This window comes from Phoca vitulina, unplaced genomic scaffold, assembly GCF_004348235.1.
Source record: "Phoca vitulina isolate PV1807 unplaced genomic scaffold, GSC_HSeal_1.0 scaffold1, whole genome shotgun sequence".
NCBI classification, from domain to species: Eukaryota; Metazoa; Chordata; class Mammalia; order Carnivora; family Phocidae; genus Phoca; species Phoca vitulina.
The window spans coordinates 56,033,375-56,054,568 of NW_022589704.1; the positions used below are offsets into that span (position 1 = coordinate 56,033,375).

The following is a 21,194-nucleotide window of genomic DNA, read 5'->3' on the forward strand; positions in this document are numbered from 1 at the left end:
CCTGCCACCCTGGAATCTGCCTTCAGGCTCCGCGGCCTCGGGTCTGCCTAAACTGCCCATCCCGGGAAGCAGCCCTCTGGGGGTGGGCGCAGTACCTCCGACCCTCCACAGAGGCCAAAGCACTTTGCGACCAGAGAAGGAGGAGGAGGAGGAGGAGGAGGAGGAGGTAGAGGAGGAAGAGGAGTCACGTGTCCTCCCCTACCCCCGCCCGCGCCTGGGGCATCACCGGCGCCGCCGCAGCGGGCAAGACGCTTGTCCTACAGCGCCTCCTCCTGGACAAGGTGCCAGACAGCCGAGCAGGGGGACTGAGCCCGCCCGGAAAACCCGAGGCTGAGGCTTCTTCGCGCGGGTGGAGATCTTCCCGCACCAGAGGCTGGGAGCCGGTCCCTCAGTGTCCCCCGGGGCGGCCAGAAGTCGAGAGGATCCTGAGACCCCCCTCCCGTCCCACCCCCCAGGCTCTCGGCCCAGGAGCGTGCATCCCCCATTAATTAGGCGAGTCCAGGCGGAAAATCCCTCCAGTTTGTCCGTTTATTTATTTATTTGACTGCTCTCTGCCGAGCCGCTGGACCCCGCAGAGCCCTCGAACGTGCTGCTCTGGCGTAACAAAGTCCGGGAATAGTACGGCTGAAGGACTGGCCTGAAGTTTGGCGGTTTGAGCAGAAGCCAGGAGGAAAGGCCTTTTCCTAAAGCAGAAGCACCAGGCTGAAAAAAAAATCTGTAACACTTCCCTGAGGATCACACATAAAAATTTTCTTTTAAGGTGTTAAAAGTGCGTGCGTGTGTGTGTGTGTCACTTTTAACACCTTCAAAGAAGATCTGGCTTCCCTTTGGCCACTAGCTCGCATTTGCAGACTGTTTCTAAAGTACAGATTTAAATTGGGATGGGGTGGTGAGTCAAGATGATTGAAAATAACGTAGTCAAGGACAACATGTTTGGCTATATTTAGATTGAAGGCTGGAATAAAGGAAAGATGAGCAGCGAATACTGAGGGAGGGGGGAGTGGAGAGATCGGGTTCTATCTTCCTGCTGAGTCCACTCGCCCCCTCCCCCATCCGTGCCTTATGGCTGGATCCCCGGGCTGGGCTATTTCACTGCACATGCGCCAGACGCCGAACGAGCGTGCGTGGCAGGCGCCTAGGGCACTGAACTGTAAGAGCAGCTCGCGCAGCGCTCTGCGGTGTGCGCCAGCGCGCACTGCTTGCGTGCTCACCTGCCCAGGAGCTTGGACGCCCCATCTCAGAGAGGCAGGAAACGTACTTTCTCTTTTCTTTTCTTTTTTTTCAGGAAAACCTGTATTAAAACCCCCAGCCGTCCTTTCTGATTTGCAAGCCCTGTTCCACCAAACCAACAAAATCGCCATGTTGCCAATGAACACTCTCAAGGTTGTCATTTGGATCAGCAATTTCACATCCAGTACACTGCTTCTCTTGAGTGGTTAATCGAGGCGGGGGAAAATCACCCTACGTTCAGAAATCACGACTTATCCCTCATTCTGCACAACCATCAAGTCTAATGGACTCGTTCCTAGAAAGAGGGTATCTATTCACACCAGTTCCGGAAAAGTGGCCCTAAATTGGACTTAAATCGGAATTCCGAGTTCTTGGTGGCTTCTCCCTAGCTTCCGGTGCCCCCGCGTGCCCTGCCCCGCGGCCGCACTGCGGCAAGGCCGTAAATACCTCTAACAGCTGCCTGCCTGCCCAGAGTGAAATACTGTCTTTGTTCCGATTTCCCCTGCTTCTCTAGCTCAGAAAACAGAATTCTGGCGAAATATATTTATTTGAAGGAGCATCTGACAGGAAAATACGTTTGGTTTTCAGCCTTGGTGCTTGGCCACATTTATAATAGCGCGTTTTGCTCTTTTCCCTGGTCCCCATGAAGAGTGCAAGCCCAGCTCACAGCCTGACCCGTAAAAACACCGAGGCTCCGACATGTCAGTGGCTCCCTGAACTGTAAACGGATAGAGGTTCGGGCTGAGGACGCTGGGAGTTACACTTCCTGGCTTGTGAGCTCTTAAGAGTCCAAGTGTTTCTTACTTAATTTTTAAAAATTGAGTTTAATTTTTTTTTAATTGGGGTTAACAGAGACAATGGGGGCATTTCCAACAGTAGCAAAAGCGTTAACTAGTCTTCTCCTGGCCTGAGTTCAAATGTGATTTGCAGATTATTTATTCCCTTAAATGCAACCGACCATTAAGTTCCAATAAGCTCTTAATGCTACCACAGGACTTACAAAGAACCCTTCAGTCCTCCATATCTGCCCATGACCTCACCCTCTGCTGCGTAACAGGACCTGAAGCCTGCCTCGGTTTTTAGTCACTTGGTCGCACTCAGCCACCCAATCCAGGGAAAAGCGACTGAAGCTCCGAACCCTAGGGCTTGGCCATCATGGCCACAACTCCTCTCCACCCCCACGCTTGTCCCAGCCCACCTACGGGGCTCCTTAGGCTTTGGAGCTGCCAGGGGACAGGCCTACGTGCCTCTGACCAAGGGCCTGCTTTTCAATAGGTAATGCTTTTTACCAATATGAAACAATGATCTCAACAGCCATTGTACCGTAGTGGCGAAATAGTTACAAAATACAGACATTCCAAATAAAAAATACACTTTCTTATTTGTGAGATCATAGTGATCCACGACAATTCCTCAGCATCAACTGGCCACAAATTAGTGGCCCTCCATTTTGAAACCAGCGTGATTCCATCGTTAATTACTAAAAATACCTTTCTACACAGATATCATTTATTGTTTGGGAACACTTTTATGGCCAAAACGATTACAAAGGAATATTTGGAATATTAGGATTTGCCGCTGGGTGCTTTGGAGACGATATTCAGCGGTGCGGAGGTCCACCCCATGCGCAATGCGGCAGATTGTCCACAGGTTTTAATATTTCACAAGGTGTTCATGAGGGAATAGTCAAGAGGATTTGAGAGATGCATCCTCAAATGCTGTTCAAAATCGGTGGGCTAAAAGAGCATTCTTTTTTTTTTTTCTGCAAAGGATTTTCTTTTGATGCATAGATAATGTTTCAGTTCAGTAATTTTGAAGAAGAGGGTAAAATGTTGCTATATAACGTTTATTTGTAGGCAAAAACCCACAACAGGGCATTTAGAGAGCAAAATACCTACTCTTCCTATTCTGGCAAATAAGAAACACACGTAATATTTGAACTTAAACATGCTTTGAATTTCTTAAATATCTATTGATTTTTACCCAAGACCTCCACCGGATTTTCTGACCCCGTTCCCTCCCAAAGCATGTATCCATTTTGTGACATAAAATAATCCAAATTCACCTGATAGATTATTAGATGTGGGAGGAACCTTTCTTAAGTTGCTACAAAAATTCTTTAAGAACGAGAGAAACGGTTAAAAATATTTAAAATTCCATCTCATACATAAGGCCCAATAAACCATAAACCCTAGAAATTAGCCAGCATCACTCACCAAAGCCTAGATTAACAAACCAAACACATCCTGGGTACGCAGAATCCACCCCACCCCCACCCCCAGCCCCAACCCTCAACCCTCAAAAAACACCTGTTAGCGTCCCAGATACCTCTGACCACAGACAAGCCGCAAAACACTGCTCTATACTACCGAGTGCCTTTAGTGACCCACAGCACAGCTAAGACGTCCAGGAACCATCCACAGATTCTTCCCAGGTTGGGGATTGAGGGGCTCTCGATCCAGTGGGGTCCTATCTGCCAGTCTCCACCTCTCGGAATCTCGAGGGGAAATGAGGCTTCCCTTCGACTTCTGAGCTCAGCCAGACCCCACCCGGGGCCCCAGGGGACGCCTGCTCAGAGATGGAGTGATTAGGAAGCAGGGGGCGCAGACAGCCACCCCAAGGTACCGGAGAAGTATAGGGAGTCGGGCCAGGCTCACCGGGCTGCCCAAGGGGGTGGGCGCCTGGAGCTCGTCGGCGGCAGGGCTGGGGCGCGGGGAGGGGCGACTCTTACCCGGAGGCTGCCGAGCAGGAGGCGGCGGTCGGCCAGGGCGGCTGCAGTAATCCATTAGGCGCTGCCGGGCTACGCGCACTGGGGGCGGCAGGGATCCGCTCATGCTGGAGAAGGAGTCGCCTCGGAACCGCGCGGCTGCAGTCACCCGGAGCAGGCCGGCTGCTCCCGGCGGGCGGTGTCGGCGCCGGCGGGGGCCTCAGCGCCCAGGGCTCCTTCCGGGCTCTCCCGCCCGCCGGGCTCCCCACCGGCTCCGGAGGCGACAGCGGCGCGGCCCGAGCGAAGCGGCGGTGGGGCCACGTTGGGCGCCGGGCGGGAGCGGAGGCCGCCGCGGACCCCGCAATCCCGCAGCCGGCGACTGGATCCCACCTCTGCAGAGACAAAGGTTAGAAAAAGAGGGGGTGAGGCTCCAGGAAGGCAGAATGCGGGGGGAAATTCGCCTGGGAAATCAGGAAAAAGGCCGTGAAGGCGAGCGGCGCCTGCACATGACCAGCCGCAGCCAATGACGACCGCAAATAGGTCATAAAAAGGTCTATTACCAAGTTGTAAATTTTCTTCAAACAAAAAGGAATTTGCTGCAATTCCTTGCGGATTTTGCACATACAGCTCGCAAGCGCCATGTTTTTTCCTCTTTCTCTCCCCGCTATCTTCTGTTCTCTCTCTGTTCCTCCTCCTTTGCCGTCCTTCCTCCTCTCCTCTTTCTTCCTCTCTGCTCTTCTCTGCTCCTCTCTGCGTCTCTTGCCTCCATGGTTCCTGACCCTCACCTTTTCTAGGAAGTATTTCTTTTGCTCTTTTTTGGTTTGGCTCGAAACCTCTGCTGAATAGAGCGTTGTGTTGGAGGGGAAATGAATGCGGTGGACTGCACAGGCGCTCGGGGAGGTGATGCTGGCAGTCACCCCCCTCCGAGTCTCCTTGCGCGGGTCACTTGGCTTCTCCTCCCCTCCCCTCACAGAAAGGCCGGCTCCGGAGCAGCAGTCAGGCACTTTCGGTTTTTGCCCCTCTCATCTCCAGGCAAGCCAGCCCCAGTGATCTTGCGCAGAAAACCAGGGCTCTGCAGGCCAAGAAAGCCCGCCCTCCCCCTAACACCTCTCCAACATAAATTGGGGTCCCTCCCATTTCTTGGGGTTTCCAGGGGTAGGAGAGTCACCAACCAGCTCAAAGCCTGGAAATGGTTTTAGGTACTTGTCAACTTCTCCAAAATAAGGGTTTGAACTCCCAGTGTTTGGCATTTATCTTGGCAGAAATATCCTCCTGGACAGTGCTGGGTTCAAGGGGAAGCAGTCTTTCTGGATCCCCTTTGAAACCCCTTGCTATGTCTCTCCTAAGTGCATTTCTTATTTCTATGCAATTTAATTCTAGTTTTCCCTTCTTCCATTGCCCCCAAAATGTTTGCCCATGGAAAAGCCTGCTCAATGCAACATTGAAGAGGAGAGGGGCTCCATTTGTTCCGGGAAAAGAGCGGACCCTCAGTTTCAGCCCTGGGAAAAAAATAGTCCTTTTTCTTCAAAGGCAGGAGTCACATTCCTTTTGCACTTCTGATAGGAGCTGCTCCAGAGAACACCAGCTGAAAGTAAATGTCCTTGAGGGCCCCAGCATTCTCCTCATCATTAATGCATGGGCATGATCATCCAGGCTTCAGAACCTGCCTGAAAGAGGTAACCCATCCCCCCATCCTTTCAAGGGCACTGTCTTTGGACTTCTAGTAATGCATTTATAAATATTTGGATTGGATGTCTACGGGTAGGTTTTCTGCTATGAACATCCTCACATCCAGTAAGTACCTAAGTGAACATAGACTTAAGCAGGAAACACACAGCACCGTTTGAAGCAGGCCGTTTGTATCCCTTGAAAAGGTTCCGATGACCTTGGATGTTTTTTATTAAAGGAATTCTGTTGCCATCTGTCAGCAAAAGTCATATTCTTTCTAGAAACTGTGCTCTAACTTTGCTGGAGGGAACCATAGCAGTATCCAAGGTCCATTAAAATGTTCTATTCCCCTGTCCACCCCCAGATGCCGGAAGAATCAGCAAACACCAGGGAAGCAGAGGACACAAGCTTGGATGTGAAATAGCAACATCTTATGCATTGAAGAATAATAAAGTTTTTAATTACAAAAGAAAATGTGTAAGAATATGTGGGGCAAATTTGGGGGCCCTTCCAAGCTAGAATACTTTACACTGATTTGTACATATGGAACTGAACAGAGATTACTCACTTGTAAAATTATCTAAGAAATAATTTCAATTGCCAGTTTTCCTCTACCCACATAAAAGCGGAGCTTTATGACCCTCCTTTTCAGCCTGGGGAAGGGGGGCTGGGAAAAAGACTTTGCACTTTTGAAAAGGCAGCCATATTTGCACATTTTCCCCTGTGCAGAGGTAATCCAGGCGATGTGCTGGGCTTTGTGGAACCTCACAAAATGGCAGTCCCCGAACTGACTTTTCTCTAGAAACCATTGAGACCCACACCCTCTTTTGTGTGTTTCTGGTCCTTGCAAACAGAGAACCTAAATCACTTGGAAGGCTTGGTTCTTTCATTCAGTGTTAACATTGGAGGGTCCTATTTTTCTCTAAATGGTTTATAGACCTCTCTAAGCAGATTTTAAGCAATCCAGGGCCAAAAAGCATCACCTAGATTTTCAAAGGATTCTCTGAAGGTTTATGCAAATTTCTGCAGCAAAAATGTTTGCTTGCTTCACTGCAACCCTCGGATGTTTACAGATTTGAGCCAATTAAAAGGGTGTCTTCTGTGCTCGTCACCTCGAGTCTGCATGAAACACCATGATGGGGGGTTTCTAGCCACTAAAAGAAGGTGGTGTGTGTGTGTATGTGAGAAAGGGGGGGGGGGGTAATGCCCCAAGCTGTTTATTTGAAGGCAAATCTATGATTTTCTCAGCTACAAAAAGAAACACATATACCTACATTTATTTATGACCAACACTTTCTGCAATGTGTAATCTATGTATAAGTACAAATATACCAAATATATACTTAGAATACCACATTTGTATATGTACAAATACTCTGCAATGCACCAGGTATTACAGCAGAGTTTTTTTCTGTACAAGAGCTACAATTTTACCATGGGTTGGGGGCGATGGGTCAAGAAGGTACAACACTTCCAGAGCAACACAGAATATAGAGGAAATAAGGACCTTGCTACCTCCCCAACATTTCTTGATTTCCACATCCATTCATGCACCGGGTCCCCTGAGTCTTGCCCCAAATCAGTGACTCTAACACTGGAATTTGGGGAGCATTTTTGAGTGGGAGACGGAGAATTTTGCTAATAGAGGAATCACTTAAATGGAAGGCAGCTGGAGTTTGGCCAGCAAGAAGCTCTAGCCAGCTTGCGGCCGCTGCCACCTCCACCAACCCCCACCACCACCACCCCACAGGCTGTTTCCTAGCCATGCTTTCAGGCGCTTGGCATCTTCGCTCTAGAAGCCAACAGCAGAGTCTCAAGCAGCACACGGAGCAGAACGTTTCCAAATCCAGCATGCACATTTGCAGCTGTCTCCTCTCATGCAAATGTTTCTTAAGCCGCAGGCCACCCGTGACTTAAAATGGTCTTTTCCGGCTCAGGTCAGCGAATGCCACAGCCACAGCCTCTTCCCTGGTTAGAAAGCTAGGTGGTGTTTCACTTCTGGCCCCACCAGTGCCAACATTTCCCAGGTCCTTGAAGTGGCAGGCGAATAGCCCACCAATGCCTGAGGGGCTGATTCAGGCCTAAGACAGATTCCATTTTCTTACCTGTGCAATAAAAACCATTCTGGAAATTAAAATGTACCTCTTTAAAAATAAACGCATCTAGAAAAAGCGAAGAGCTCTTCAATGTCTACCCGATGAGGTGCTTCCCATTTTTGGGGGAGAAGTATTAGTTTACTTGAATTTCTCCTCTTCTCTACTACCCCTCTTCCCCCTTCTCTTCCCTCATAAAATGGCAGCTGCAGGAGCAGCCTCCAATGGAAAATGGCTATCTTGTTAATAACAAATCTCAAACCCCAGCATCAGCACAGGCTCAGCGGAATAATCTGTAGCGTAACCTGGACTCTGGGTCTTCCCCCACTGGGCCCACAACTTGAGTCCTTTGCGAAGTTCAAAGTTTTCACAGTTATCTTAGCAAGGTTATTTAGAGCAAGATGCAGCTAGGATAGCCTAGCCAGCCCTCTCTGGAATGAAAAAGAGACCCCTCCCCTGCATTTATTTATTTATTTTTACAACACACTGCTTGTAACCCCCACTCCTTTTTTTTTTTTTTAATCAAATAGAAGCTTTAGTGAAACATTGCCTTCTAGTAGCCCAGATGGTGGTTCCTGACTCAGGGAAAGGGTTATGTGCGGCGCTTAAAGACACTAGCTCTAGAAAAAGATTCATTTCTTTATTAAGGAGCTCGCTATGTTCTGGAGCGGTTGTTTACACTCGGATTTTTCTGCATTTGCTCTCAGGGCTTGTTTCAATAAGTGAGGCCATCCTGGAGAACAGCAGAGGACGTACCAACCGACATCTAAGACGCACACAAGTTGGCTCAAAATGGGCGTGCAAACAGAGCGAAGGAATACAAATAAATATGGCACCTATTCAAAAAACGTAATCACAGCAGCGGCCACAGCATAGAGACCTAGCGATTTCAGGCGATACCAAGCGCAGTTCAAAACGAAAGCAAGTTGAGAAATGAGAGGCATTCCACAAGGCCACTTGCCAGAGTGAAAAGTTAATGAGTGAAAATGTTATAATTGGCTTTTCAAGTATTCATTCCCTTTAGATGATTAAATTGCCATAATTTGTATAGACTATAGAAAATTATTAAATGTCAACTATGACATTTTCCTGAAACTTTTGTCATTGGCCCAACATTTTCCCCAAGTTTAAGGAAGCTGCAGAGCCAGACTATACATTACACTCTTCAGCTAACATGTGCTTTATGAATATTTGGCCCAGACTTTTCCCAGAGATACTACATTTACAAAATACTCAAAGAAACCTTTTAGGAGTAAACAAAAGGCACCCGAACCATTCATTATAAAAGCAGAAAAGGAAAACATAAATAATACGTTTTAATCAAATAACATAAAGTAAATATTCTGCAGGCATAATTTTTTAAAAAAATTAATAGATCTCTTTTAATTTACTCACCATAAAGAAGTGATATTAAGTGTTCAAGTGCACTTGTTTGATTAATAAAGCATTTTATATTCAATTATTTAGTGCTAATCATTAGGAAGTTTATGTTGTTGAGGCAAATCACCAGCTCAGACATTAAAAACTACCATTACAAAAATATAGCAACAAGGTCAGTATCAAATTACCCTTACATAGGACAGCTCAAGCGCTGCTTCTATGCAATACTATAAACTTTTAACACCCAAACCCCTCTCAAAGCGCAGAAACCTCAAGAGCAGTGACATGAAGGTAGCTTGAAATACAGGTAAAGTCCTTTCCAACAAAGAAAATAGATGGTGTCCAACAGCATGTGTTGATCATTAGTTTTAATAGTCCATGGTAAAATTTTAAAGGTAGAAGTTAATTTGTCAGGCCTTCAGCTCTGTCTTCCTCCAGCTCTTGGGCTTCCTTTTTGGTTTCCCCATCCTTTGCCTCCTGTCGGGAAACTGGGAATTTGTCCTTGTTGTTCTCTTTTTTCCATTTCATTCTCCTGTTCTGGAACCAGATTTTTACCTGTCTCTCCGTGAGGGCTAGGGCGTGGGAAACCTCAATTCTTCTCTTCCTGGTCAGATAAGGGTTAAAAAGGAATTCTTTTTCCAGCTCTAGGGTTTGGAAACGACTGTAGGTTTGTCTTCCTCTTCGTCTACCAGGAGCTGCTGATTTAAAAAAAAAAAAGGAAAACAAGCGTTTTAGAAATGTAATGGTGCCTCTGCACGTTGCTGGAGCTTTCTGGAACGGGTCTAAGGGGTGAAATATACACAAGTCTCTTTAGTTCTGATATATATACACGATATGCAGGCAAGAGGAACAGAGAGAAAGTCTTCACAATTACTCTGTCCCCATCATCTTTACGCGGTTTCTACTTTACGGGAAAAAAAAAAAAGTATTTATGAATAAAAGCCACTATAGCTACACAAGAAGGAAAAAGAGAGGGCGAGGAAAAGGTAGTTTTCAAGCTAGAACGTGAGATGAAAGCAGAGTTCTCCCCCTCTCCCCGCATTAAAAAAAAAAAAAAATTGCATCCCAACCTTGTGGTCTCATCCAGGGAAACATTTGAGAAGGAGACGAGCTCTGATTTAAATGGTCTGGGTCCTCGCCAATATTACCACTGGACGATTTACAGTCAGGATATTGTACCAGCTCGGCCTCTTGCTGGGTCGTAAAAATCGGCTGTCTCTGTAAGTTATCGTATCCGTAAAACTTCGCGGGCTCCCCGTGACAGGCAATCCCGCCGCAGGGGGGAGGCGGAGGATGCGGAGGATGCGGAGGAGGGGGGGGGGCGGCCTGGTAGGCTGCGGCCGGGCTGCCCCCGCCGGGGTGGAAGTAGTCCTGGCCGGGGCCCGGGCCGCCCCCACCACCGCAACCCGGCCCGGCGGGCGGCGGCGACGGATGCGGGTGCGCGTGCGCCTGCGGGGGCGCGTGCGGGAAGCCAGCGGCGCTGTTGCCATAGAGCTGCAGGGCGGCGGCGGCGGCGGCGTGGCGGCTGCCGACCTCGGGCGCGAAGTGACAGTCGTAGTAAGTGGGATTGATGGCCTCGCCCGCCGCGGCCGCCGCCGCCGCCGCCGCCGCGGCCGCCGCCGCCTTGTACTTGGAGTACAGCGGGTTTACGAAGTAAGAGCTCATCGGAGCGGCGGCGGCGGTGGCCAGGGGCCGAGGTAGGGCGGCCCCGGACGGGCGGTGCGGAGCAGGCAGGGAGCGCGCCTCAGCGCGGCCGCACTGCCGCGGGGGCCTCTGGGGCGGCTGCTCGCGCCGCCGGGGCCGCCGGGCTACGTTGCTGCTGCCGCCCGCCCGCCCGCGCGCGCGTCCCCTCTGAGGCCGGGCAGCGGCGGGCACTTGGCTACTGGGCGCTCATGCCCGGCTCTCGCGCCCGCCGCCTCGGCCTCGCGCCGCCTCTCTCGCGGGTAGCGGGGCCTCGCCCAGCCCCCGCGCTCACCACCCACCCGGCCTCTCCCGGTGCGCGCCGGCTCGGCCGCAATATAATCGCCGACGCCCCGGGTGACCTGCCCCGCTGCCTCCACTGTTTCCTCTCAGGCACCAGGCTGCCCTGAGCGCACCGGGACAAGAAAAAAAGTGCGCCCGGCCCACGGGGACACTCTTTGGCTTCGGTTTACAAACCCCCGCTCTGGAGGGAAGAGAAAAAAACACCCTCTACCCGCCACCACCTCTCACCTCGGCCCCCCCGCGGCCCCCTCCCACCGGTCTCGCCGCCGCCGCCGAGGCTGCCGCCCCGGTGCGCCCCGGCGAGGCATTTTCGCACCACGCCACTGTGTGGAGAAGATGGGGGCGAGATAACCGCGCGGAGGGATCCGCGCGGAGGCGACACCGTTGCTCCCGACGGGACTCCTCACGCTGGCCGGGAGATGCCTCCGCCGGCCTTAAAGGGGGCCCATAAAGCCGCACTGCCAAGGGCTCGCCTTGCCCCCCGGGGCCCAGGGAATGTGGCTCGCGGCTGGCGTGGCGGGGGCGCGAGAGAACCTTACACTTGGGGGGAGGCAGGGAGGCCACTCCCAGGAGGCTATGGTAGCAAATGACTCCCTCCCCTGGCCCCTAGAGCAGCCCCCCAGAGGTTGGCCGTGGCTTTTGCGCTTCTGGACACGCGGGCGCAGCCCAGGGAACAAGGGCAAGTAGTGTAGACAGACCGGACCGCGTACATTTGGGTTGGGTCCTCAGTGGTTTGATTAAAGGCCACAAGGGTGATCCCAAAACCTGGCATTATCAAAGCGAATCTAGGCCCTTCTTTTCTAGGCGGGCAGGCCTTGTGGAAATGAGATGTACATTTACCCTTGACGCACTGCACGCCTGGCTGAGGCTCCCAGGTTAATTGATATTTAATGGAAATCATGCCCATGAATATAGTTTCCATCATTTCACCCTTGATAGACGTCAGCACCAGGCGCGGGGGGAAACTGAAGAATGTGGGGGCGGCGAAGGTGGGGGCAGATTAGCATTGCTGAGGGAGTAAATAGAAAAGCGGACAGAAATGTTCCAAGGCGGGAAGGAGAGAACTCACGCTGGGGTGGGTGGTATTTCCTCGAGCAGGACGCGCGGCTCCCGGGTCTCAACCCCGGCACGGAGCGGACCAGGGCAGGCGGTGGCCCCGGGCGGAGCACGGGGGGCCGACGCCTGCGAGTCCCCACTTCGAGCCTCAGGGCCGGTGTTCGGATCGCGCCGGTTCCAGGCAGCTGAAGGCGGCGCCCATCGTCTGCTAATGATTCTAATTCATCTGCCAAGCCTGTGAACTTACTGCTGAGAGCGGGCGCTGGACTCAGCTTAGAAAGTTACTAATTTTTCCAAAAGAAAGGAAAGAGAAGGCTCATCCCAGCTTGGGCGATGAGGAAGAGAAACGTCCCAAGTCATGTGGGCAAGTCGAGTCTGAATCGGCAAAATATTCCTGATTTTAGAAGCCCGCTCGCCGTTAACACCAACTGTCTACTCTCCCTCATACCTCTTTTTTCTCCCTCTCGACTCCCGTATTAACGTCCAATAAATGTAATAAGTCTATGTTGAGTGCGTTTTCTCTCGCCCACTCGGCCTTTTTCGTGGGCTCTTTACATGACCGGGGTCCCCTTCCCTTAGGGATAATCCATTGTTGTGAGGGCACCAGGCCCACACCAGCCTTGGGAACCGACCTCGGAAACATGTCCCGAGCCCACGGAGGGCGCTCCCGCCAAAGCTAAAACACACCACACCGGCATTTCACGCCAAATGCAAATATCTAAGAACCCGAGACGGCCCCCAAAGGCGCAGCAGGCGAGTCATTTCAACTACCCCCTACTCCTTGTGGGTTGGTCCAGTCTGTGAGTACGATCCTGAGGTCAGTCCGTGTGGACTGAATCATATTTTGCAAATGGAGAAAATGAGATCGAGATGGAAAGGCAAAAGTATAATGTCTAATACTCTTTCAGTTGTTTCTAGGGGAATGGCTGGAAATGGTCAAGGTAAACGGATTGTTAATGAATTTCCAGATGATAAAGTCATGCTTTATTTTTTAAATTAGTAGGGAGAGGAGGACACTGGGGGCGGGGGGGGAGGCGGGTTTGTTGTTGTTTTCTGCCGGATATCGCCAGGTAAAACTTCCTTGAAATCCGAAGGCGAACAAACTGATTCTGATAGTTAACGATTTGTACTTAAATCTTGCAAATACCTAATTAAAAGAGAATTATTCTCAATAAAGCCTTGGAACCAACTTTGTAATTGTGGCTTTTTTAATTTCAGTGTTTGGCGTGTGAGCTTGTGCGTATTTAAATGCTGAATCAATGAGTGGGTTTTGGAACAGAGTGGGGAAAAAGAAGAGCGAGCCCAGATGTCAATAATACAAGGCACCTTCCAGAACTGTGTGATTTCGGGGGGTGGGGGTGGGGCAGAAAAGAAACACAAATACTACGAAATTCATTTCTACACATTCTGGCCTAATTAAGAAAGCATTACAACACAACATTTCCTCTTGGGACAAAACACTTAGTTCCCCCTCGCCCCCACCCCAAGCATTCTGTTTATAATCTGAATGAGAAAAGAGCGCGATTAACTTTGTAAATAAAGATCTATGCTTTTTTACACGTTTGTTTTGATAGAATGCATTAACTTAACCATAACATTTTATAGTTTCAGCTGTGCCATAGTCCAAATTTTCTGAAATCCTGACTGATCCAAAATTTTATACCTAACAAACACGCCTGGAAAATTTAATAGTGTACAGTGCTTCTTTTTGGTTAAGTTTATCCTAATTTAGAATTTAAAATAAGATTGTAAATATTTTAAATCAAAACCTTCCTCGCCGCTACGCCAGCTTTACGAGATCACAAAGTGGAGCAACAGCGCTCTCTAGTGGCAAAATGCCGCCTCCAGTCGACCGAGTTTAACTTCCCTTTATCGGCTCAAACCAGTTCTAATCTTGTTCTTTATTTTGACTGGGGCTTGGATCGCGGACACTATTAATGCTTCACCCCTTTGATTGTCAACAAGTCAAGTGCAGCAAGCAGTGGCTCCCGAACGCCAAAGATATTTGTACTCCCGAGAGAGCTTCCAATAGTGTCTTTTTCAAAAGCTTCCAGCCCTTCTTTTGCCAGACACAGTAGGTCCCCATTCCGTAATCGTCCACAATTATAAGATGGGCTGGACTGAACAAAAATTACAACTTTCTAAATATCAACTACAACAGGCTTTTTTGTCAGAGGAGCCAGGCACTTTGAAAACAAAGAAATGATAGAAGTTCATTTTATTATTTTCTTTTAAAGCTGTTGCTCAGCATAAAATCCTGAATATTTGTTATTTTAACTTCTGATTTTTAATCCTTCAGGCCCATTTCGCTGGGCAATCTGGGGACGGGGGAAGGCAGAAATAGAAACCAAATTAAAAGCTTTTTGCTGGATCTCTGAGCGGCTATCTGGAAAGGCCCTGTTGGGCTGTGTTTATTGGCATTTCTATACACAATAAATGAGATTTTAAATTTATATCAAAAGTCACAGCGTGAAATAAATTGACTAAGCGTTCCACTTGAATTTTTGTTAAAGCAAAGACTTTAATCAGCTTAGGTGTCTCCTTTGAGGTTAATCTTTTTTCTCAATTTCAAAAATGTTTTCTTCCAATTCAGGTGTAACGATTACATTTTCTATAAGCAAATAGATAGAAAATACAACAATACTTTTGCTGCAAAGTTTGGAATGGAGGGCCAGGTACTTTTATGAAAGGGCATTTAAATAACTTCATTTTTTCCTGCTGACCCTGTGACAATTCAGCTGGGAGACCCTCGGCTTGAGTAAATGACTCAAGATCACTAACTTCTCCCACCTCCAAATAACAGGCAAATTAAAAAGTAAAGGAAAGAAAGGAAGGAAGGAAGGAAGGAAGGACGAAGGAAGGAAGGAAGGAAGGAAGAAAAAGAAAGAAAGAAAGAAAAAGAAAGAAAGAAAGAAAGAAAAGAACAAACTAGACTGCCGCCATAGTGAAATATTATAAAGAGCCACCCACCATAGGCTAATTCTAATTCACGGCCCATTTTAAAAATCAGAAATACATCATCTCCTCTTTCCTACCCTCCCCCATTTTTATTTCCTAGGTGCTCACACCTCACCGGGGGCTCCCAAGTCCCTCTGCCTTCTTGGTCCAACACAGTCTTGTTTATATTTTATTGTCCAGATTTTAAGACCCAGTTTTGTCTGCATTTTTCCCTTCCTCCCACAAACACAACATCAAAATGAGATGGTTTCAAAGCGAAGCGCCAAGCCTGTCGTAAACTCATTACCTCCAGACGTCTCGCCGGCTCGATGGCTTTATGACACCTTGGCTCTTCCTGTTTTCAAAGAGCCCTAGGTATCGGGTTGGCCGCAGGGGCGGGGGTACGCTGCACCTTCTGCCGGATCTGGGCCTTGGCTTTCCCTCCCAGCCCCCTCTGCTTTTCCTTCAAGTCCCCTCTTTCATCAGGATCCCCCCAAACTCTGCCATCGCTCCCCCCTTCCACCCAGCCCAGTCCACCCGGCGCCACCCATTCTCGGGCCTGCAAAGGCTGTGCTGGGCCCGAACCTTCACTTACAATGACCTTCATTTTAGTCCCTGAATGCGGCCCTCAGAGGGCCAAGCTGGGGGCTAAGCACGCACTGGAACTGAGTTGGGGGGGAGGGGGGCGATGGGATGGGGTGGGGATAGCTGCGGAGGAGAGCCTTGACCACGTCGATCTGCTAAGGTCACTTTGGGGCTCTTGTGTGTAGGACGGAAGCTCACAGCCTAACTGGCTCAGCCCTCCCGGAGCCAGCCAGCCTGTTGAGGTGGGGGAGTTGCTCCAGAGTGCAGAGTTGGCCTTTCCCTTGTTGAGAGAGGGGACTGGACGGCTGGTATTCCATGAACAGAGGGAGACACGGGGTGCGGTGTGCCCACGCCCCAGCGAGAGGGTGCCTGGCTCCTGAGGCCCGTGGGCTCCGCTGGGCACTGCTGCAAGGCTGCCACTGGGCCTAGGGCCCAGAGTTGGCTGAGAAGCTGGAAGCAGGCTGTGGGAAAGACAGAGCAGCCAAGGGCCCCCCCTCTGCCCACACAAAGGGAGACTCAGAGGCCCATCAGACAGACCGCTCAGGTGGAAGGGCCCCAAATTTTTAGCATTGTCTCCCTCCCAGGGATGGGAGGAAGTCCTGTGGGGGTGGTATTTTGCAAAGAGACAGAGAAAGCAGGCACAGAGTTTTCAGGGCCAGCGCCTGGGCTCCATTTGATCAGGTCAGCCTTTATTGGTAGGAAGCGGTAACATTTACAACTGGTCCTCAGGCAGGAACCCGGAGGGCCCGCACCCGAGGCCGCCCACGCAAGCCAAGCCCTCCCCAGGAGAGCCTGGCTGCTCCAGTGCACTGAGAATAACCCCCCACCCACCAGAGGCCCTGGGCTCCCCCCTCGGCCTCATTCCAGGTCTCCGGGAAGGGCCCGCGGGCTCCCTGAGGAAAGGGGACTTTCCTAACTGCTGGGCAACCTGGGCGGGCCTCCCACTGTTGTCACTCTGCCTTCATTCTCAGAAGTGGGGCGCACTTGGCCCCTGCTTGAGCAGCGCTGGGGGCTAAACTACAGCACTTTTCAGAAACATAGGGGACATTTACACAGGAGAGGGCTCCTCAATCCAGCGTGCACTCACAAAATATAGCATTTCCTACGGACCAACGGTCCAGGAAAGGGAGGGAGCGGGAAAAGGCAAAACCCCAAAGCACTTCGTTTCTCCAACACATAAGCGAGCAAATACAGAGTCCCCCAAATACCTCACAGAGACCAACCACACAGTCACTTCTACCTAAAGGGGGGGGGGGAGGAAATGTCCGAATCGCTGGAGAGTTTCTGGAAATCAAGCACCCAAAAACAAAACCCCCACTGCCTCTGCAGCGCAGAGTGGTCCCGCCGGCGCCGCACCGGGTCAGTCTCCTTTGGGGCATTTCTCCTTGCTCATCTTTTTCATTTTCATTCTACGATTCTGGAACCAGATTTTGACCTGTCTCTCTGTGAGGTTCAGAATCCTTGCCACCTCGTAGCGCCGGTCCCGGGTGAGGTACATGTTAAAGAGGAATTCCTTCTCCAGCTCAAGCGTCTGGTATTTGGTGTAGGGACAGCGCTTTTTCCGGGTGGAGCGAGCGTGGATCCAGTTTGCTGCAGGGTTGTCTATGAAGGGGGGGGGGGGGTGGGAGAAAGGGATCGAGGGGCGGAGGGGGGGCAAGGAGAGACGACAGGGTGGGGGAGAGAGGTCGTTAAATTAATTTCACCAAGGATGGCCGCTTTTCACAACTTGGGGGGAATTATCATAAAAAGCTTTAATGCCCGCGCTCTGTTTACCGTACAAACCTCGCGCCTAGGGTAGGTGGTTATGTGAAGCTTTTTATGAATACGTGTTGCCTAGGCTAGAGTAGGCGTCTAGACGTTTTTATAGGTTAGTAAAACTATCAGTTTTGCACATTCGAGCCTTACAGGTTTCAGCAATAAATCAGGGGGCAATTTCTTTTGCACTTACTTGGGTCAAGTTGCTGCTGCGGCGGCTGCGGATGCGGCTTCTCCTCCTCCTTCAGTGGGCAGCCTGGGCTCGGGTGGTCGCTGCAAGCCGAGGGCTCCGACGAGCCGCCTGCCCCGGACCCGGACCCGATCCCTGCCCCGGGCCCCGTTCCCCCAGCCGCCGCTGCCGCCTTGTCCCGCAGGAACGAGTTGCAGGAGAACTCGGGGCCGCCGCTCCCCTGGGACTCCCGGGCCGCGGAGCACTCAGTCCGTTTGGAAGAGGAAGACGTGGAAGTGGAAGAGGAGGTGGAGGTGGCGGCGGCAGGGGTCGGGGCCGCTCCGGTTTCTGGCTTAATCCCGTAGTGGCGCCCGTTGGGTGGGCCGCTGGGGCCGGGGCTGGGACCAGGGCCCGGGCCACCTCCGCCCCCGCCGCCGCTCCCGCCGCCGCCCGCGCTGCCCGGAAAACCGGGCAGCGGCTCCATCCAGGAGCGCATGTAGCGGCCGGGCTCGGAGGCGGCGGCGGCCAGGGGCGGCGGGGGCACGTACGGGTGGTAGAGGCCGCTCATCGCCGCCGCCGCCGGGGGCTGGGCGGGCACCGCGGACCACGAGGCGGAGAACACGGCCGATTTGGGGGCAAAACTACACGAGGCAAACTCGGCGGCGGCAGCGGCCGGGCTGTCGGCCACACCTGTGGGCCTGCCCTGCGCGCCGGGCCCCGGCGGTCCAAAGCGCGCAGCGAACACCTCGTCGCCCTCATGGCCTATGAGCGAGTCCACGTAGTAGTTGCTCAGGGTGCCACTGGAGGACATTTTGAGGCGCCGTGCGCTCCCACCCAAGGTTACACTGACCGCCGCGGCGCCGCTCCCCGCCGGCGCCCGAGCCGCCGACTAGTTCGCAGGCTGCAGCTTCCACCATTGGTCGCGCGGCCCACGTGATCATATTTACCAATACCGGGAGTAAATCAGTCCGCTAAACTGGGGGCTGCTGTGATTTAAAAAAAAAAAAAAAATCATCATCAACATAAGCGCCGCAATTAGAGCCGATGAGCCCGGTCCGTGCGCCCAGCTCGGTCCGGCCTGGCTCGGACAGCCTGGCGGTGGCTGGAACCGCTGCGCCCGACCGTGGCCGGAGGAGGCGCTGGGGACTATTTGTTCGTCTCTCCTTGCCGCCTTCGGTCTTGCAGTTCAGAGCTAGGCTCCCTCTCCAGCCCCTGGACTCCGAGCTACCGGCCGCGTGTCCCGGGCGCACCGAGCGCGGGGCCAGAGCCCGGAGCAGCCCGGGGCACGAAAGGTGGGATGCGGCCCGAGGCAGGCCGGCCTTCAGACGCGGCCCCCTGGCGCCCGAGGGGAGTTTTTTCCCTGTGCCTCTCTCCCTACCCAAACCCACCCCTCCCTACACAGACCCACACACGCTCTCTCACAGCTTGTCGTGTTGTTTAAAACAGGTGGAAGACCTCTGTAATGATATTATGCCTTTCAATAAAAATTTTATGAGGTGTATTTGATTATAGATTAATGTGTCCCTAATAAAACGGACGGATGGAGCAGCTCGAAGGGCCTCCTCCCCCTACCACACTCACACACGCCCGCGCAGCCACCCACACCCCCGACGTGAGGCTGAGCACACGCGGCGGCCCGAGGGGGGAGCTGGGACAGCCGGGCCCGCCGACTGGGTGCGGCGGCGGCCACCGCTGGGGCTTCTGTGTGCCCTCGGAAGTGCTGGCAGGCTGTAGAGTAGGCACCGCGGGGACAGCGGCGGCCAGGATGCCTTGTCTTCTCCGGGGCTGCCGGAAAGGCCCTGGAAGAGAACACGCCACAGGGCAGAACCCTAATGCAAGCGCAGGCCCGCTGCCGCCCACCGCCCCAACCCTGCTTCAGAGAGGCCCGCAGGAAGCGCATCTCCCCGGGGCAGGGCCGCTTCTTGTGGTGGTTCTCGGGCCACTGTCTTCCGAATTCTTCTTCTTCTTTTTTTTCCCCTCCAGAAGTAAGGCCGGGCAGCCTTGAATCTGAGGGAAATGCCCATTGTCACTCCCAAATCCATGGTACAAAGCCTCGGAAGCTCGGCTGGGAGCCGAGACAAAAGCAGGCCGAGAGCAGGCGGCAGAGGATATATTCCTCACTGGACAAGTTGCTCAGAGCACCCTTGGAGGGATCCCAGCCCACCTCGAGCCCCGGAAAGGAAGGGGGTAAATGCCTACTTATGGCCTGATTGATTGCCTTTGCCAATGGCTCTCTGATTTTGTTCCAGAGGAGATGCCTTTGCCTGTAGCACAGGTTTTCCTCTGAGACATGGCCCCCTGTCAACAACTAATGGCGCTCCCCACATCGCAGGGAGGAAACGGATAAGTTAAAATTGCCCTCCTTCTCCTGCCCAACCGATGGAGGTCCGGGCAAATCTACTCCAGTGTTTCCAACCTGGCATTGATTTGGAGCCTTCTCTTTCCCACCCCTAGGAAATGGCTCCCCTAAAGGGTTCTGTCTTGGAACTGGGGAAGGTTCTTGGTTTTTCAGGAGGAAGTTTAAAACTCTGAGTAAATACTGAATTTCCCAAACACTCCCTGGATGAGAACTGTGAGGCTCAGAGTCCCTGAATAGATAGTTTCATGGGGGAGAAAAAGAAAAAGTGAAAAGGATGTGTTTTGTCAAGCTACTTGAAGCTGGTGGAGACCTTTTGAAACCACAGCATAACCTGAGAAAACGAATTCTCTGTCAGCTCTTCCCTCTAAGGCCTCTTCTCCTTTCTCCCACGCAGGGCTAGATAAGCCTGGACTCCCTCGGTGAAGGCTGGCTGGAGTTTTCCAAGCTGTGTCGGCAGCTGGAACATTGGACTTCATGGGAAGTCACGTTCATTTGCAAAGTCCCTTTCAGTCACCTTTTGTACATTTTCTTGCCTCCCAGATACAGTGGCTCCAACCAGCATTTTATAATTAAATAGAGGGAGCATTACCTGGGGGGGGGGATATCTTTTCAGAAAATTTTAAGAAAATTTCATGTGGGCCACTAAAAGCTAATGAGCTTCAAATCCTTCCACAAGGAAACCAGGGCAAAGTGGGATGGGAAAACTCACCCATCCTCGGCTTCGCTGTGGCCTGGCTTGTCTTGCGCTTGGGATGGGGGGGGGGGGGGGGGGGGCAGAACTGGATCCGTGGCAGTGCTAGCTGCTGGCTGTCCTTGTTCCTGTAATGGAGGCCCGGCGGCTTCCAGGTGGGCCAGACTGGTTTCAACCTAGCCCCTGACGATGGCACGCCAGCCAGAAATCACCAAGACCCCACTGAAAGTATTAAAAAATAACACAACCAAAACCAAAGACAGGAAAACACACAAATGGGGAGCTGTGAGGAAAAAAGCAGCGTGGGCACAGTCTTACTTACCAGGCTCTGGTTAGAGGGAAACATACACCCATCTAGCATTCAATTATGTTACTATCTTGGCGGGGTGGAAGGGGGAGGAAGACTCCCCTTCTTCCCAGCTAGGAAAACAAGCACACCCAGGCTGGATTATAACTCCCTCCACCACTGCCAAATTTTAGCACCCTAGGCCTCCTCCAGCTTCTCCCATCTTCCTTCTCCTGCTCTCTATCACCACCCCCAACTGCCCCAAACAAGCAGTTTAACTGGAAGATAATCTCAC

General features: G+C 51.8%; 2 protein-coding genes across 3 annotated transcripts; both read right to left on the minus strand.

Moving 5' to 3' along the window:
- Window positions 1-8,958: 8,958 nt before the first annotated feature.
- HOXD8 (homeobox D8) lies at window positions 8,959-10,743 on the minus strand. 2 transcript variants are annotated; one of them, XM_032419978.1, is made up of 2 exons: window positions 10,149-10,743; window positions 8,959-9,773 (listed from the first exon to the last, which is right to left on the minus strand). In XM_032419978.1, exons 1-2 carry the CDS (start codon window positions 10,741-10,743, stop codon window positions 9,481-9,483), a joined length of 888 nt encoding a protein of 295 aa, XP_032275869.1. In that variant the 3' UTR covers window positions 8,959-9,480. The 2 variants fall into 2 exon arrangements, with proteins under 2 accessions (XP_032275869.1, XP_032275807.1); XM_032419916.1 differs by having other exon boundaries at window positions 8,959-9,776.
- A 5,967-nt stretch (window positions 10,744-16,710) lies between these two features.
- Window positions 16,711-18,395, minus strand: HOXD9 (homeobox D9). Its single transcript, XM_032420102.1, has 2 exons — window positions 17,588-18,395; window positions 16,711-17,241 (listed from the first exon to the last, which is right to left on the minus strand). The coding sequence occupies exons 1-2, from the start codon at window positions 18,372-18,374 to the stop codon at window positions 17,000-17,002; spliced, it is 1,029 nt and encodes a 342-aa protein (XP_032275993.1). The 5' UTR covers window positions 18,375-18,395; the 3' UTR covers window positions 16,711-16,999.
- Between the last annotated feature and the right edge of the window lie 2,799 nt (window positions 18,396-21,194).

Excerpts from the sequence above, each read along its gene's own strand:
- HOXD9 (XM_032420102.1), bottom strand. The coding sequence starts at position 18,374 with ATGTCCTCCAGTGGCACCCTGAGCAACTACTACGTGGACTCGCTCATA. Across the intron at positions 17,242-17,587 it reads GCAGCAGCAACTTGACCCAA|ACAACCCTGCAGCAAACTGG; the intron begins GTAAGTGCAAAA and ends CCCCCTTCATAG.
- HOXD8 (XM_032419916.1), bottom strand. The coding sequence starts at position 10,743 with ATGAGCTCTTACTTCGTAAACCCGCTGTACTCCAAGTACAAGGCGGCG. Across the intron at positions 9,777-10,148 it reads TCCCTGGATGAGACCACAAG|CAGCTCCTGGTAGACGAAGA; the intron begins GTTGGGATGCAA and ends TTTTTAAATCAG.